General features: G+C 39.0%; 1 protein-coding gene across 5 annotated transcripts in view; it reads right to left on the reverse strand.

Moving 5' to 3' along the window:
- abca4 (ATP binding cassette subfamily A member 4) overlaps positions 1–14014 on the reverse strand; it is a 137136-nt gene that overhangs the window by 79203 nt on the left and 43919 nt on the right. For all 5 annotated transcript variants that reach the window (XR_010005305.1, XM_062977959.1, XM_062977958.1 and 2 more), the window contains 5 exons: positions 11087–11176; positions 9345–9585; positions 6227–6366; positions 2756–2872; positions 2062–2259 (listed from right to left, as the gene is read on the reverse strand). Coding sequence is in view for 4 of the 5 variants with exons in the window: in XM_062977959.1 (XP_062834029.1) it covers positions 2062–2259; positions 2756–2872; positions 6227–6366; positions 9345–9585; positions 11087–11176 (786 nt within the window). In the remaining variant the exon portion in view is untranslated. The remainder of the gene's footprint in view (positions 1–2061; positions 2260–2755; positions 2873–6226; positions 6367–9344; positions 9586–11086; positions 11177–14014) is intronic.

A 14014-nucleotide genomic window follows, 5' to 3' on the forward strand; every position in this document is an offset into this window, starting at 1 on the left:
TACAGGGTGTATATGATATCTGATGCTTGTATATGTATATATTTTCTGAGTTTTAAAGGCAATGGAGCACTTTTGTGAATTTATTTGAGTTATTAGAATCATAGAGCACTCCAATCCCTTGCCAATGCAGAAATCCAATAAAACAGAACTCAAGTGCTTGCATTTCCAGTTTTACCAATTATCAAAGGCTTGCAAATAGCTGCATTATTCATGTGGAGTCTGCCTGTGGCCATCAATCAAAAGATATGGGGCATTATCAATGTATGGCCACTCCTCAAAGCCTCAAGGAAGCATTCAACCCAAGTGCTCTTTTGAACTCTCACCTAGTCCCAAACCAGGCCATTTTCATGGGACAATCTTTTGCTCCATTAATGAGGCCCACATCCTATTCCAAACAAGATCAATGCCTAACTGGAAACATTTATCTGAAAATACTGTTGTAAGGAGCCCCGGTGGCAAAGTGTGTTAAAGCACTGAGCTACTGAACTTGCAGATCGAAAGATCCCAGGTTCAAACCCCAGGAGTGGCGTGAGCGGCCGCTGTTAGCTCCAGCTTCTGCCAACCTAGCAGTTCGAAAACATGTCAATGTGAGTAGATCAATAGCTACCGCTCCAGCGGGAAGGTAACAGCGCTCCATGCAGTCATTACCTTGGAGGTGTCTACGGACAACGGCAGCTCTTCGGCTTAGAAATGGAGATGAGCACCAACCCCCAGAGTCAGACATGACTGGACTTAACGTCAGGGGAAAACCTTTACCTTTACCTAAGAACACTATACATTTTATAAGGCATTCAAAAGTTACATAATTGCACAGGAATTATTATTTTAGGCTATTAAATTATTTTAGGCTAGTAAATTATTCCTAGAATTAACTTTCACCTAATACTCCCTACTGTTCCTCTAGCTAAAGCTACATAAGCATGAGAGAGAAAGAGAGAGAGAGAGAGAGAGAGAGAGAGAGAGAGAGAGAGAGAGATAAAATCTAATCTAACCTCCCACACAATCAGGTTGATACAGTAAAGAAAGAATTTATTTATTCATTTTTTTGTAATTTGTTCTTCTACTCCATTTAAATGTTCTTCTATAGTGGACTTTTGGAAACTCTTTTGTTTTTGGATGTTCAGTAATATCACCTTGGTAATAAAATCTGCTGACAAGGGAAATGAGAACTGCAATCCAAAACATCTAATGGACATCTAGTTGACAAATGTGTTTCCTAATTGACTAAGAGCACCAACTTTTAGACTATGACTTGCTATTGGCTGGCAGGAGAAGCAATTGATGCCAGGATCCAGGCCCATACTCTGGACTAAGATAATCTGTTGCCTTCTTCATTCCAAAACAGTGGATGTGGCCCTTAATGAGACATGCCGCATTATCACAGGATGTCTACGACCTACACCGCTGGAGAAGTAGCAGCCTGTAATGAAAGGACCAAGGCATTGACATCTCCAGCCCATCCTCTGTTCAGATATCAGCCAGCACATTAATGCCTTAAATCAAGAAACAGTTTCCTATGATCCACAGAGATACTCACAGGAACACCTCAGCAAGTGAGAGTCCAAGCTAAAATCAGTGACTGAGACTGGATGAGAAACTCTCCCCTGGACACACAGAAGGCTGAGCAACTTAGGCGCCTAACAGACTGTGCTCTGGCACCACAAGATGCAGAGCCAGTCTTAGGAAATGGGGCTACAAAGTGGAGTCCACAACATGGAAGATGGCAAAGAGCAAACCACACATCTCTTACTACAATGCAGTCTGAGCCTTGCCACATGCACAGTGACACCAGAGGCACTCCAAGTGGCCAGCTTCTGGTCAAAAGAAATCTAGTATAATGCCAAGTTTTAAACTTCATTTGTGTTTTTAAATACATTATAACTATATCCTCAAATCGCTTCTCTCACGATAAATAAATAAAATTCCTACCAAATGTGGTCTGTATCATTCTTTCTAAAGCAAAGCCTCACACTCACTGTTTCACTCCGCCATAACTAAGTGGACAGCATTTAATGAGAAATGTATCCCTCTTCATGGTGAACAATAAAATATTAGTCTTACCTCAAGGTACTGATGAACTGTATGCAGAACTTGGTTGGTGACATTGAAAATATCCCTCCAATTCAAGTTCACTGTGCCCTTGTTTCTTTCTTCTGCTGGCCCATTGGAGAGAAAATTGATCACGTCTTCTGCAGTAAAACCTTCAGAGCTCAGCTGCTCATTTAAGAAACCTTTCACTGTAGGGTTTTGCAAAGTGTCCTATGGGGGAAACATTAGGTTTAATGTTACTTATTATGTATGTAAATGTGTTTTCATATTATATCAATCCTCTTGGGAACTCATAACCTTGATAACTCCCAAGAGAGAAATTAAAGGTTAACTCTTAGATATGACCTCCCAAATCGTCATTTTGCTATAATAAAATGAATTTATAAAGATTACCTGTTAGAGTTTATGGAAAGAATAATTCTGGGATTCTGGAACCAACCCCCAGTGGATACTGCAGGGCCCACTGTTTAAACCTTCCACAATAAAGGAGCACTCTTTAGTTTTCTTACAATATTTAATTTTATTATTTATTTTATTTATATTTTGCCTTCCTTTCCTGTGGGGACTCAGGATGGCTAACAACCACACAATTTGTTCACAATTTCAAACAAAGTGAATACCAAAATGTTTAATAAATAATTAAATAGTGCTGTGTGGATTTAGGTTAAAATATAATAAATAAAATTGCATTTAAGCAAATACATACCCGGATCATGTTCATTTGCACACTGTCCTGAAAGAAGTACCACACTTGAGGACCCACTTCTTTCCAGGATTTAGCAAAGAGTTGGAGGCGTTCAAGCTCCTCAAAGGTAGAATTGGCCTGAAGTATTAAGAAGTTGCAAAAAGGAAAAAAAAGAAAAGAAAAAATTGGTACATGTGTATGCTGAGTTCTGACATTTTTCCTTGCTACAAAGCAAAACTACAGAAGATCAGTGGGAGATACTCTAGACCAGGGGTTCTCAAACTTTTTAGCTGCAGAGCCTAAGTGGGAGCTCACTGCCCACCTATCAGATTGAAAACAGCTGTGAGTAGATAAATAGGTACTGCTTAATGACACCATAAGGAAATACCAAAAAAATGCTGGTGATCAAAAAAGGAGGAAGTCTGTGAACAGGGCTCTTCGACATTTAAGATGGAGTGTCACCACCTCCCTGTGGCCGGAATTGAGAACAACCTCCAGAACGTCGAAGATGGGAAATGCCCATATACTTCTATCTGTACTGTTGTCTGTCCTGTCTGTGTATAATGGCATTGAATGTTTGCTGCATATGTGTTCTGTGATCCGCCCTGAGTCCCCTTTGGGGTGAGAAGGGCAAAATATAAACACTGCAAATAAATAAATAAATATTGAAGCAAATGTTTCTCATAGAGCCCCAAGAAATCTTTATATCATATCATATCATATCATATCAAATAAATATATATCAGGCATGGGCCAGGTCGGTGGCAGATGGATGGAGAGTGTTTGTGTGAACTAATTTACACAGTGCAACAAAAAAAATGAATGAAAAAACAATACACTATTTAAAATGAAGAACAATTTTAACCAAAACAAACTTAACAGTATTTCAGAGGAAGACTCCCTGGGCCATCTAGTCCAACCCCCTTCTGTTATGCAGGAAAAACACAATCAAAGCACCCCCAACAGATGACCACCCAAGCCTTTGTAGTAGTAGTAGCAGCAGCAGCAGTGGTAATAATAATAATAATAATAATAATAATAATAATAATAATAATAGCAGAAACCTTAGAGGCCACCCAGTCCAACCCCCTTCTGCCATGTAGGAAAAACACAATCAAGGCACCCCCTGATTGTTGGAGGGAAATAAGAGTTTTGGAAGTTAAGAAAGCGGGCGAGAGGGGAGGAACTGAGCAGCGAGAAAATGAGTCTGGGCAGCAGGGGAGGAAGGGGGAAAGGGTCTGTGTCCCAGGAAAATGCTCCTACTGTTGTTTCCAGCAACTCAAAACTTTAATTTACCCGCATTTCTCAGGAGGTGAAAGAGGAGGCGGAAAGCAAAGCAGCATGACACTGCAAGACCCCTAACTATCACCCATGGAGCCCCAAGAGCTCCAAGGAGCACAGTTTGAGAATCCCTGCTCTAGACTTTGATGACTGCATTATGTCTGTATGACTTGCCACATTTGTTAAGCAGATCAGTGAAACATTACAGACAGATTTGCCAGGAATATTCTCTCAGAAAAATTCAACACACAGGCCAATAAGCTAGGTTTCCCGAGAGCCTTCCTGTTAAAAAGTTTAAAACAAACAAAATGCCAAAGCAACATTATCAGAGCAGCACTTAGGAATAAATGTTCAAGGTTCCATTCAACAGGGTGGAATGAATCAGAGGGTGCTTCCATGTGCAGCTGAGCAAACCATGTTCTGAGTTATGTGGAGCAAACAACTATCACATGAAACCTCCCTACCACAATCTATAATTTCATAAATATGTCATGAGTAAAAAAACAAAACAATTATTCTACCTAGTTTACTATGTTGTAGACAGCAAATACAGGTTGATTCAAATACAGGTGATTCAAAATATGTGGCACCAGAAATGTTTTGAATTTGGATTTTTTCAGATTTTGGAATATTTGCATAGTGGGGTAACTTGAGATGGGACCCATGTTACAATAAGTAAGAAATCAGCTAATGTGTGCTCTTGCTTCATGAGCTGCTGAAAGGAATTTATCCACATGGACAAAAGAAAGACTATTTTAAATCTCTCATAAAAGGATATTATGTGAGTTGGTGTAACTGAGCCCATTGTACATACGTTGTTCTGGATTTAAGAAGAATAAACCATTTGTTCTTTATTGTTCACCTGCGTGGCACATATCTTCTTTCTCTGGCAAAGCAGTGTGTGGACTATACATTTTGATTTTTTAAATTATGTCACAACCCATGCCCAAACAAAAGATCATTGACATTTCATATAAATGTATTATATTCAGATTTTTAAAATAGTACAGTTAATAACTTTGGGCATGAAACAAAGTTTGGGTACATTGAACTATCTTAAAGCAGAGGCGTCATGCCACCCATATGAATAATTTTGGAATTTGGAGGACTTTGTATTCTGGAATTCTGGATAAGAGATGCTCAACCAGTACTACCTCCATATAAAAAGCCCAACCAATTGCAGAACATCAGTGGGCAACTCTCTTTATTTTAACTTTTCTCTTTTTAAATATTGTGAGTTTTTATTTCTTATCTGTTTTAATTTTTGCAAGGCATCTTGAGTCCCAGGGTTGGGGGAAATACATATAAACATCAAACTGCATGCCTCCAAATGTTATTGGATTGTCACCCTATCACCCCTCATAATAGACTATTCTGGCTAAGCTTCAACAATATTTGGAGGGCTACAAAATGTACCTATGGTGAACTCACACTTTGCAGACGGTCAGAATTCAAGAAACTTGCTTAATCTTGCTACAGAGGAACAAAATATGCCAATATCAGTATACGCATCTGAAATAGAATTATGTTCTAGGTTGCCAATCATAGATATGTGCCCAAAATCATGTAAAACTTTGGCAACCTTGATGGAACAAAGTGCACTTCCATCTTCACAGACACTGCTGTGTTATTCTGTTTCAGCATGAAGAGACATGAAGAAATCCTGTAGAATCTTTTATAACATTGAAAGCCAAATTGTACTGTGAAAATATAATTATAATAACAACTCACACTTTTGGGGGGTGCTTCTTATTATAGCTGTTATTAATTACTTTAAAACAAAATGATTTCCCAAGCACTGGATTCTGTACTATTATCCCCCCTTCCCCTTTTCATAACAACCAAAAGCAAGGTATTTCAAGATGAAATGATCTCTAGGAAATATGTCAGACCCATGACATACTTCTGGCTGAGCCCAGAAGCAAAATGACAAGACCAACCTAGTAAACATTGGCACCTTCCTCAGAAAATCCTAAAACAGATTTATCCTCCTTCCTGGCAGGAAAATATACTATACAATACAATACAATACTATACTATAGGAAATTTGCTGCCAAATATCCTGCTATCTTTTGCAGCTATCTCACTCTACTGAAAGGTAGAGCCTGATCTGCTTGGTAGCAATAGCTTGGTTAAAAGGGTCTCTCTTGTAAACTACTTAAAATATATCCTACAGCTATAACAGAAAGAGAAGTAAAGAGACTTTCTTACATTCTTCAGAATCTTCCGCACAGCAGGTGAATCAGGAGCAAAAAGGATTTTCCCCATCAGCAGGGGTTTCACAGCCCTCCAGGCTATTTTGGTCAAAGTGTTTGATTCCATGGTCTGGATCAGTGTGTTACAAAAGGGTGCTGTTGGAGGAAGGACAGGAAGTCATATATCATATTCATACATCATTCTTTGTCCATGGCAGCCCAATACAGTATATCTTCTGGAAACAGACTTTCCATATTTGTTTTTGTTGGCCTTCAAGTCATTTCTGACTTATGGCAAAAACCATATGATTTTTGTTGGGACAATTTGTTTGAAGGGGGTTTGCCCTGGCTTTCTTCTGAAGCTCAGAGAGTGTGACTGGCCCAAGGTCAGCCATGGGTCTTTGATGGCCAAGCAGGGATTCAAATACTGGTCTCCCAGTGCTTTCCAATATTTAACCCAGGATACCATGTTTGTTCAGAAATTGCAGTATGCCAGTTTCCAAGAACTGAACAAGCTCAGTGAACAGATTTGTGTTGCATATAGGCAGCTAGAGTTATTGTTGGGAATGCAGCCACACTCAGTGTTGACAGAGTTCGATGTGACAGAGAGAAGCAGTGAGATGACTGATGTTTGTTTCAGTAACCTAAAATCTTTGCATATCTTGTCTGCTTATCCTAACCTCACATTTTAGATTGATGTTCTTTGAGGTCATACCAGCTCTTCTCTCCATCTGTTATGCTCTTTCACTTAGCCCTCCTCCTGTTTTAGTTTAGTTTTAGCCTTGTAACCCTAGAGCAGGCATGGGCAAACTTGGGCCCTCCAGGTGTTTTGGACTCCTACTCCCAAAATTAATTGTGGAAGCTGAAGTCCAAAACACCTGGAGGGCCCAAGTTTGCCCATACCTGCCCTAGAGTGTTTTCCTCTCTCTAAAGTTTATTTTTTTTCCCTATGGGTGTCAAAGCTCCTTAATCATAGTAGGTAGCTGCTAATTGTGTGCAATTGCTATCAGTTGAACGACCAATGCGTCTTTTACCCATTGACTGAAATCTAGAGAAAATAATGGTAGGGTTTACTGAGCAGTAGCATCAGTCAAAGCAAACAGTTCTCATAAAAGACTATCAAACAGGAAAATGTGCATGTATGTGTGTGTGTATTCAACTTTCTTTCTAGATATCTCAAAGAGGCATCTAATGAAAACACTAAGGAATTTAAAACAATGTAAATATTGATTTTTTCCAATTCCAAAAACGTACAAAGCAATTTAACCATTTAAAAAGATTCAAACAAGTAAATAATTTAATATAATTTAACTCTGCAGGTGCAAAGGCTATGTGAAACAATTAGGTTCCCAAAGTTTTTTCTGAAAACCATGCTTTCATTTGGTATAAGAATGACAGTGACTCTGACGCCAGTTAGATCTCCAAGGAGAAGATGGTCTATAACTGAGATGCAACAGCAGAGAGGGTGGCAAAATGTGGGTAGTAACAACCAGTTAAGACATTTTGGTTAATGGAAATAATCAGCCCTCTCCTCAGCTTAACTATTAATCATACTGAAGAGGAGTCATTCACAATGTGTGTATGGCTTGAGCAAGAAGAGGACACAGTAGGCCTGATAACTGCTCTGAAGGACTTAACACTAAAGTACACTGTTTATATTGAAGGGAAAGTTGTACTTCAGTTATATAAACAGTGTCACATAAAACAGTGATATGGCCAGTACTATTTGGCATAATTCTAATTCTTTAGACTGCAAAATGAAGATGGGGCGGGAGGATTTCAGACAATTTGGCAGGAAAATAAACAACAATGAAAAATATCAAATCCACAAGATTAAGCAAGGGCAGCCAAGTTTTTAGTGTGCACAAGATCTAGTTTTGATGCATATGACTTAACTGCATCAAAGCTATGTGGAAAAATAATACAAAAATAAGATTTTGAGAACAAAGATGATAAGAAATAGAACAAGTTCAATTCAAAATGACCAAAGACTCATTTTGAAAACATATGCAGCATTCAAAACATGGATATTATTTCTAATAGTTATGAGGGGGACATGGGTTTAAAAAGAGAATTTTCAAAGATACTTCTAAGCACTTTTTATTTTGATTGACCAAATAATTTGCTAAAGGCTTTTGTGGAGCCTATGTTTGAGAAAGGCCTATGTTTAAGAAAGGCCTATGTTTGAGAGAAAATGCTGATGTTTGGAAAAAGAGTTGTTCTAGAAAAAGGATGTTACTTTTCAAGAATAACAATACATCAAGACAGAACCGGTTAGTCAACACTCCCTAAGGTTCCCAGAGGGTTTCGAACCTATACTTGCAACAAGGAATAGATAAGCAGGTGCTGAGATCAGGGTCAATAACATGAAAGCACCATTGTCTAAAGAGTCACGTGTTGTTACAACATAGAAAACAAATGGAATTGTATGATGGTTAAGATGCCTGTGACGTAGCCAATATTAGACGAATGGGGTAAATGATCTTTGTAAGCCTATAAGAATATGTTTTCCACTTTCTGTAAAAGTGATAAAAACCCTTGCAACCATTTTCCAGGTTGCGACAAATCCTTTGATTGCATCGATGTATGCTTTATTTGTCGTTATTGCTAAGCTCGCAATAAATAGCTTTTTGCAGTTTGAAGATCCAACTTTCGTGGTGTCCTTCCTCGCCCTCTCCACATAAAGGGGCCTCCTGCTTTTGACTTTGGATTAAGAGGGGTATTTTTACATCTTTTACATCTTTGCCCCTTCAGTTATGGCAAGACTGGACTTTGAAAAGAAAGCATTTGTAACATTATTTTACCAATTAATTTTAGATTTTTGTTCCTTCTAAAAGGTTATACATTTAGTATTAATTACTTTTCTTATAGATCTCTAAACCATCTGGTGCATGCTTATCAACTTCAGAGTCTAAACCCTATTCAGATAATCCAACAAACCAATTTTCAAGCAAAGCAACCATGTAAATATATACATCTGCCAGATCCTTGGCTTCATGATTTCAGCTGCTTTCTATTTTGAGTACAGATCAAATAGTAATTGTTCAGGCCAAGTACCTGAAATGACAGGGCATATAATAGCTTTGTCAATTTTCATCAGAGCCCACAGGTTTAAACACGAAGTCAGTACTTACTGGTTGTGTTGTCATAAAAATAAATTGATTCCTTCTTGGTACCATCAACTCCGAGGAAAGCCTTGTAATTATTATCTTCATACCAGTTGAGAGAGAGTATTCTAGATCCACCACCCTCTGGGTAGCCACAGAGAAGATCAGATAATGTACCCATCAACTGTCGTGCGGATGTTGACTCTCCATCTTGTAAGTGTGGTTGCAGAGTTGTTAAAAGGTCTTGAACACTGGGCCTGCGCACCAGCTGTAGTGAAACAAAGCACCTAAATGAATTCCTGCACTAAAAGTTAAAGACAACCATGTGCAGAAATTGACCTGTCACTAGACCAGTGCTTGAGATTCTTCCTCTTGAGCTCCCACCCATCCATTCCTTTCTGCTGAAGCATAGAGATCTTATGCACACAGCCTTTCCTGGTTCTCCTAAACTAGCCTCTTGTTTCAGATGTAGTAGAAGACATTTTCCTGTTACTGAAGCATAATTACTCCAGTTGACTTCTGCACATGGAATAGGAAGAAGACACCTTCCAGATTTGCCAGATCATGACTATCTCAGTCTTTAAGATTTCAGGGCCTAAACTTAAAACTTGATAGTTCGTTGTGATGTAGCAGGAAGCAGGTTACATTGATATCATTAAGCGTGATGCATTAAGTGTTAATCACAGTTTCGCAGAATATGCCATTCAAATTTAAATAAAATAAATAAATGGGGGATATAAAGCACACTTTTGAAGACAGGGCTCTTGCCCCAAGATTCTTTCTCTTTGCCATGGGAACTGGAGAAATAGGGCCAAGCACCAAGATAGTGCAACCTTGGTTCCAAAAAGTGATTTTGTCAAGCTTTGAACACTATTCCTATTGTGTCCAGGCAGCATGACTGTTGACCACACTGGCTAAGCATGAAGTATTCAGTAGTCCAACTAGTAGAAAACTAGTGTGTGGGAGACTAGATACTAAGCAGATCAGAAACCATCTCATTTCTTTTTTAAAAAAACATTTAGCCTGCAATTTATTAATACTGATGTCAACTGTTTTTTTGTGTATTTTTTCATTATACTGTTTTGGATGGCAGATTAGACATAATATTTTTTTAAACTCTCTTGTGTAAAATTTTTGTACACTAGAGCAAAAGTGTCAGTAGATTATGCCAGGTTTGTTTTCCTGTTTGGAAATTTTTAAAAGAAAATATCCAGAGGAATATATTTAAGATCAAATCCCATTTGTGTAATTTGGAACAATACACAATATGCCAACTCATCAAATTAACTTATTTGATTCCATGTTTAGGTGCAAATTTGCTTTAGTGAGAACACTAATCTATGATGATTGCAGATGGACTGGAATGCAATCTGATGCAAGATCACTGACACAAACAGAGCTACACATGAATATGGATTGTTCTAATACCACCTTTCTGTGGCTTGAACAATCATTTAAAAAATCTTAGTGGGTGAAATTATGAAGTGACCAAAGCCGTTGCAAGTTGAATTCTCTCCCTAAAAATGCCCATTTATGGTCAATTCCTAGTTGATTGCAGTTGTCAGTGAAATAACCTTTTGAGTTAATTTTGCCCTTTTACCATAGACAGCTCTATGTCTCTATGTAGTAAAAGTGAAGAAGGATCACCTTGTGGTTTTGGGATAACCTGGATTTTTTTTTAAAAAGAAAGGAAACTATGAAGTTCCACTGAACATGAAATCTTGGGTTTTATATAATTGCACTATCTTCCCTTACTGGTAAATCCTTACCTTTTGAACTGCTTGAGACAAATCGGAAAGTATTCGCCCCCATGAGTGTAGATCCACACCTTGTGCATTACTGTCTAAAAGAGTGGGAAGCTGTAAAGAAAGAAGAGTGAAAGCTGATGAGACATGACTAGGATCTACCTAAGCAAGTCAAGACCCAAGAATTAGATTACACTACACTTCCAGACCATATTTTCTCGAACTGCTTACCGTGGATGCAACAGTTGAAGGCAGATTGTGAAGACTGAAACATCTCAAAGGAGATGTTGGACCAAGGATGGGATTCTAGGTCCTCTGAACAGGCACAGTTCAGAATTTGTTACAGTCTTGTTTTTAAGTTATTGAGTCACTACAATGCAAGTTATCTGAATACTATCAGGGAAGTCTGAAGTCAAGAGGTGGGAGAATATGGTATCTTAGGCAGAAAGCACCTTGAAGGACAATTCAATAAATTCCTACAGGTTAGTCATATTGTCTAATCCAAGGGTACACTGTCTTTTTGGCTGCAAGGGTCAAATATGAAAGTGCCTTAGAGGTGTGATGTTTCCTTGGAAAGGCACTGACAGCCTTTCCTCCTTGTCTGTTGCCAGTCCCTCTCTATACAGATCTCTCTATTATCTCTGTCAGCAATAGTATGGAAAATCAATGTGTAGAAACAGGAACGTGGGTAGCTAGGGTAGTGAAGAAACTCTTGGGGGGGGGGCAGCCTTAAAGCCTTAGAGCAGTGTTTCCTAACCTTTGGCCCTCCAGGTGTTTTTGGACTTCAGTTCCCACAATTCCTAACAGCCAGTAAGCTGGCTAGGATTTCTTGGAGCTGAAGTCCAAAACACCCTTTTTAAAAGGTGAAAACATAAAATGAAACACATAGAGACACATAGTGCAATCTTAATAAAATATGTAACTTGAGAAACAGGGAGTAGTCCTTGGGCATAGTGCTTGGGGAAATTTTGGTCTAAAAAAGTAACTTTTTCACACACTGGTGAGACTTACGACTTCATCATATGGGCAAAATTGCCCGTCCTAGTACAGTTTGACTTCACTTCAGGCGCAGAGCCCACCGGATCCCATCACATGATGTCAATCTACTTCTGGTGGAGCTCCATGCCTGAAGTGAAGTTGAACTGTCACAAGAGGCAGTGTCGGCAACATGAGAGGCTTCCCGTGTTGCATAGAGAAGAATGGGGGGGGGGGGGGGGAGCCGCTTCCCCCCGTGGGATGAGGTGAGGGGCAATGCAGGTGATGTGGGACGCAGGGCATCGGGTCCACCATGCCGGATTCACCACGATCCATGGCAAATACCTCCGTTATCAGCCGCAATTGTGACCTCAATTTGATGAGGTCCTTTGTGACATTACACAACAGATCGACTAGACACAATGGGGCCATATCTATCTTTCGATCTATCTATCTATCTATCTATCTATCTATCTATCTATCTATCTATCTATCTATCTATTATACAAAATTTCTCCCCAAATAGAACTCATGATTAGCATTCTTCAATGATTTCAGTGAGATTACTGTAAGAGTAACTATTATTATTATTTACCATATTTGTGCCCCACCCTTCTCAACCCCAAAGGGGATTCAGAGCAGCTTCACATATCAGCAACAATTCAAACAATATGTTTAGATCCAATCCAATGACTCATCCAAGGTCTCCAATAAGCTAATTAGAGATTAGAAAGTGGGCCTCCCTGTCTTAATCTAATACTTTAACCATTACACACAACACTATATACTAGGACCATTCTGGATCAGGCTAAAAGTCCATCTCTTTTAAAATGTCTGTGTACTGGCAGTGGCCTAACCATTTGGCCACTAAACACTATCTCACAAACTCAGTGTAAGAACATGTGCAAAGACACATGAGGATTTCTTTCCTGGAAAATAAAAATGGGAAGCAAAGTCCTTTCCATGCTCAATTTCCAATCATATAGTTATTTTTTTTTAATATAGTGCAAGTGTCAACAACTTTTCTTTTTCCCTGGCAAAGGCTGCATCCTCTTAATACAGTTCAATCTGCATTATATGGCAGTGTAGATGGGGCCTGAGTCCAAGGACCACACAACATCATTCAGAAGGCTACAAGTGCCCCACACCTCATAAAATGTGCACCAACCATTGCTCAGTATAAAAAATGTGGCCTGGAGCTACGCAGATCAAGATGTTGTGGAATCTGGAAAAAAAATAATTTTCTTTCTGAAATGTACAAGTTCCATTGGAATGTGGGAGTGCTGTGTCTGTTCTCCAACGTAAGGGTGTGGGAAGCATCTAATCCAAACAAGAAGATGATCCACCCACTCCCTTCGCCCTGCAGGTATCATTCTTCTGGCTTGCTGAAATTATTTCAAAATGCATCATTCCATGGCATCACACATACCATAGATTACAAGGGAGGCCTCTCGTATTCATATGTTGTGTGTCACTTTATGAGAAAGTCCAGTCAAACCAGAAAACTGGGAGATGAATGGTTTTACAGGGCAAATGAAGAATTTTAAGAATCCACCTAATCCATATTGCTCTCTGCTGTCTACCACACTCCCCCAACCTCCCACAAGTTTGGATTACTTAAAATATTCAACCATCCCTAGGAATCCTACAGAAGAATTCATTTTATATGACCTTCTATTTCACCTTGATTTTTAAAATTTCAACAGCAGTTGTTATTAGGCAGAAAAGGAGCAAGATTGATACCAAGTCAATCCTGTATATAAATCGAAGGCAGGCTTGGGGCCAAAATTATGGATTTTGATAGGATCTGTGGACAAGTTGGGGGTCATTCCACAGAGAGGGGAAAGCAGCAATATCACCTCAGAGGGTCAGCCAGCCATTTTCTCCTCCAGGCTTTAAAAAAGGCCAGAAACAGCACCACAGAAGAGAGCATAGAGGGTGTCAATACTTTTTTTCATTCTCTCAGAACAGACTAAA

The sequence above is a fragment of the Anolis carolinensis genome, chromosome 4 (genome assembly GCF_035594765.1).
Source record: "Anolis carolinensis isolate JA03-04 chromosome 4, rAnoCar3.1.pri, whole genome shotgun sequence".
Lineage (NCBI taxonomy): Eukaryota > Metazoa > Chordata > Lepidosauria > Squamata > Dactyloidae > Anolis > Anolis carolinensis.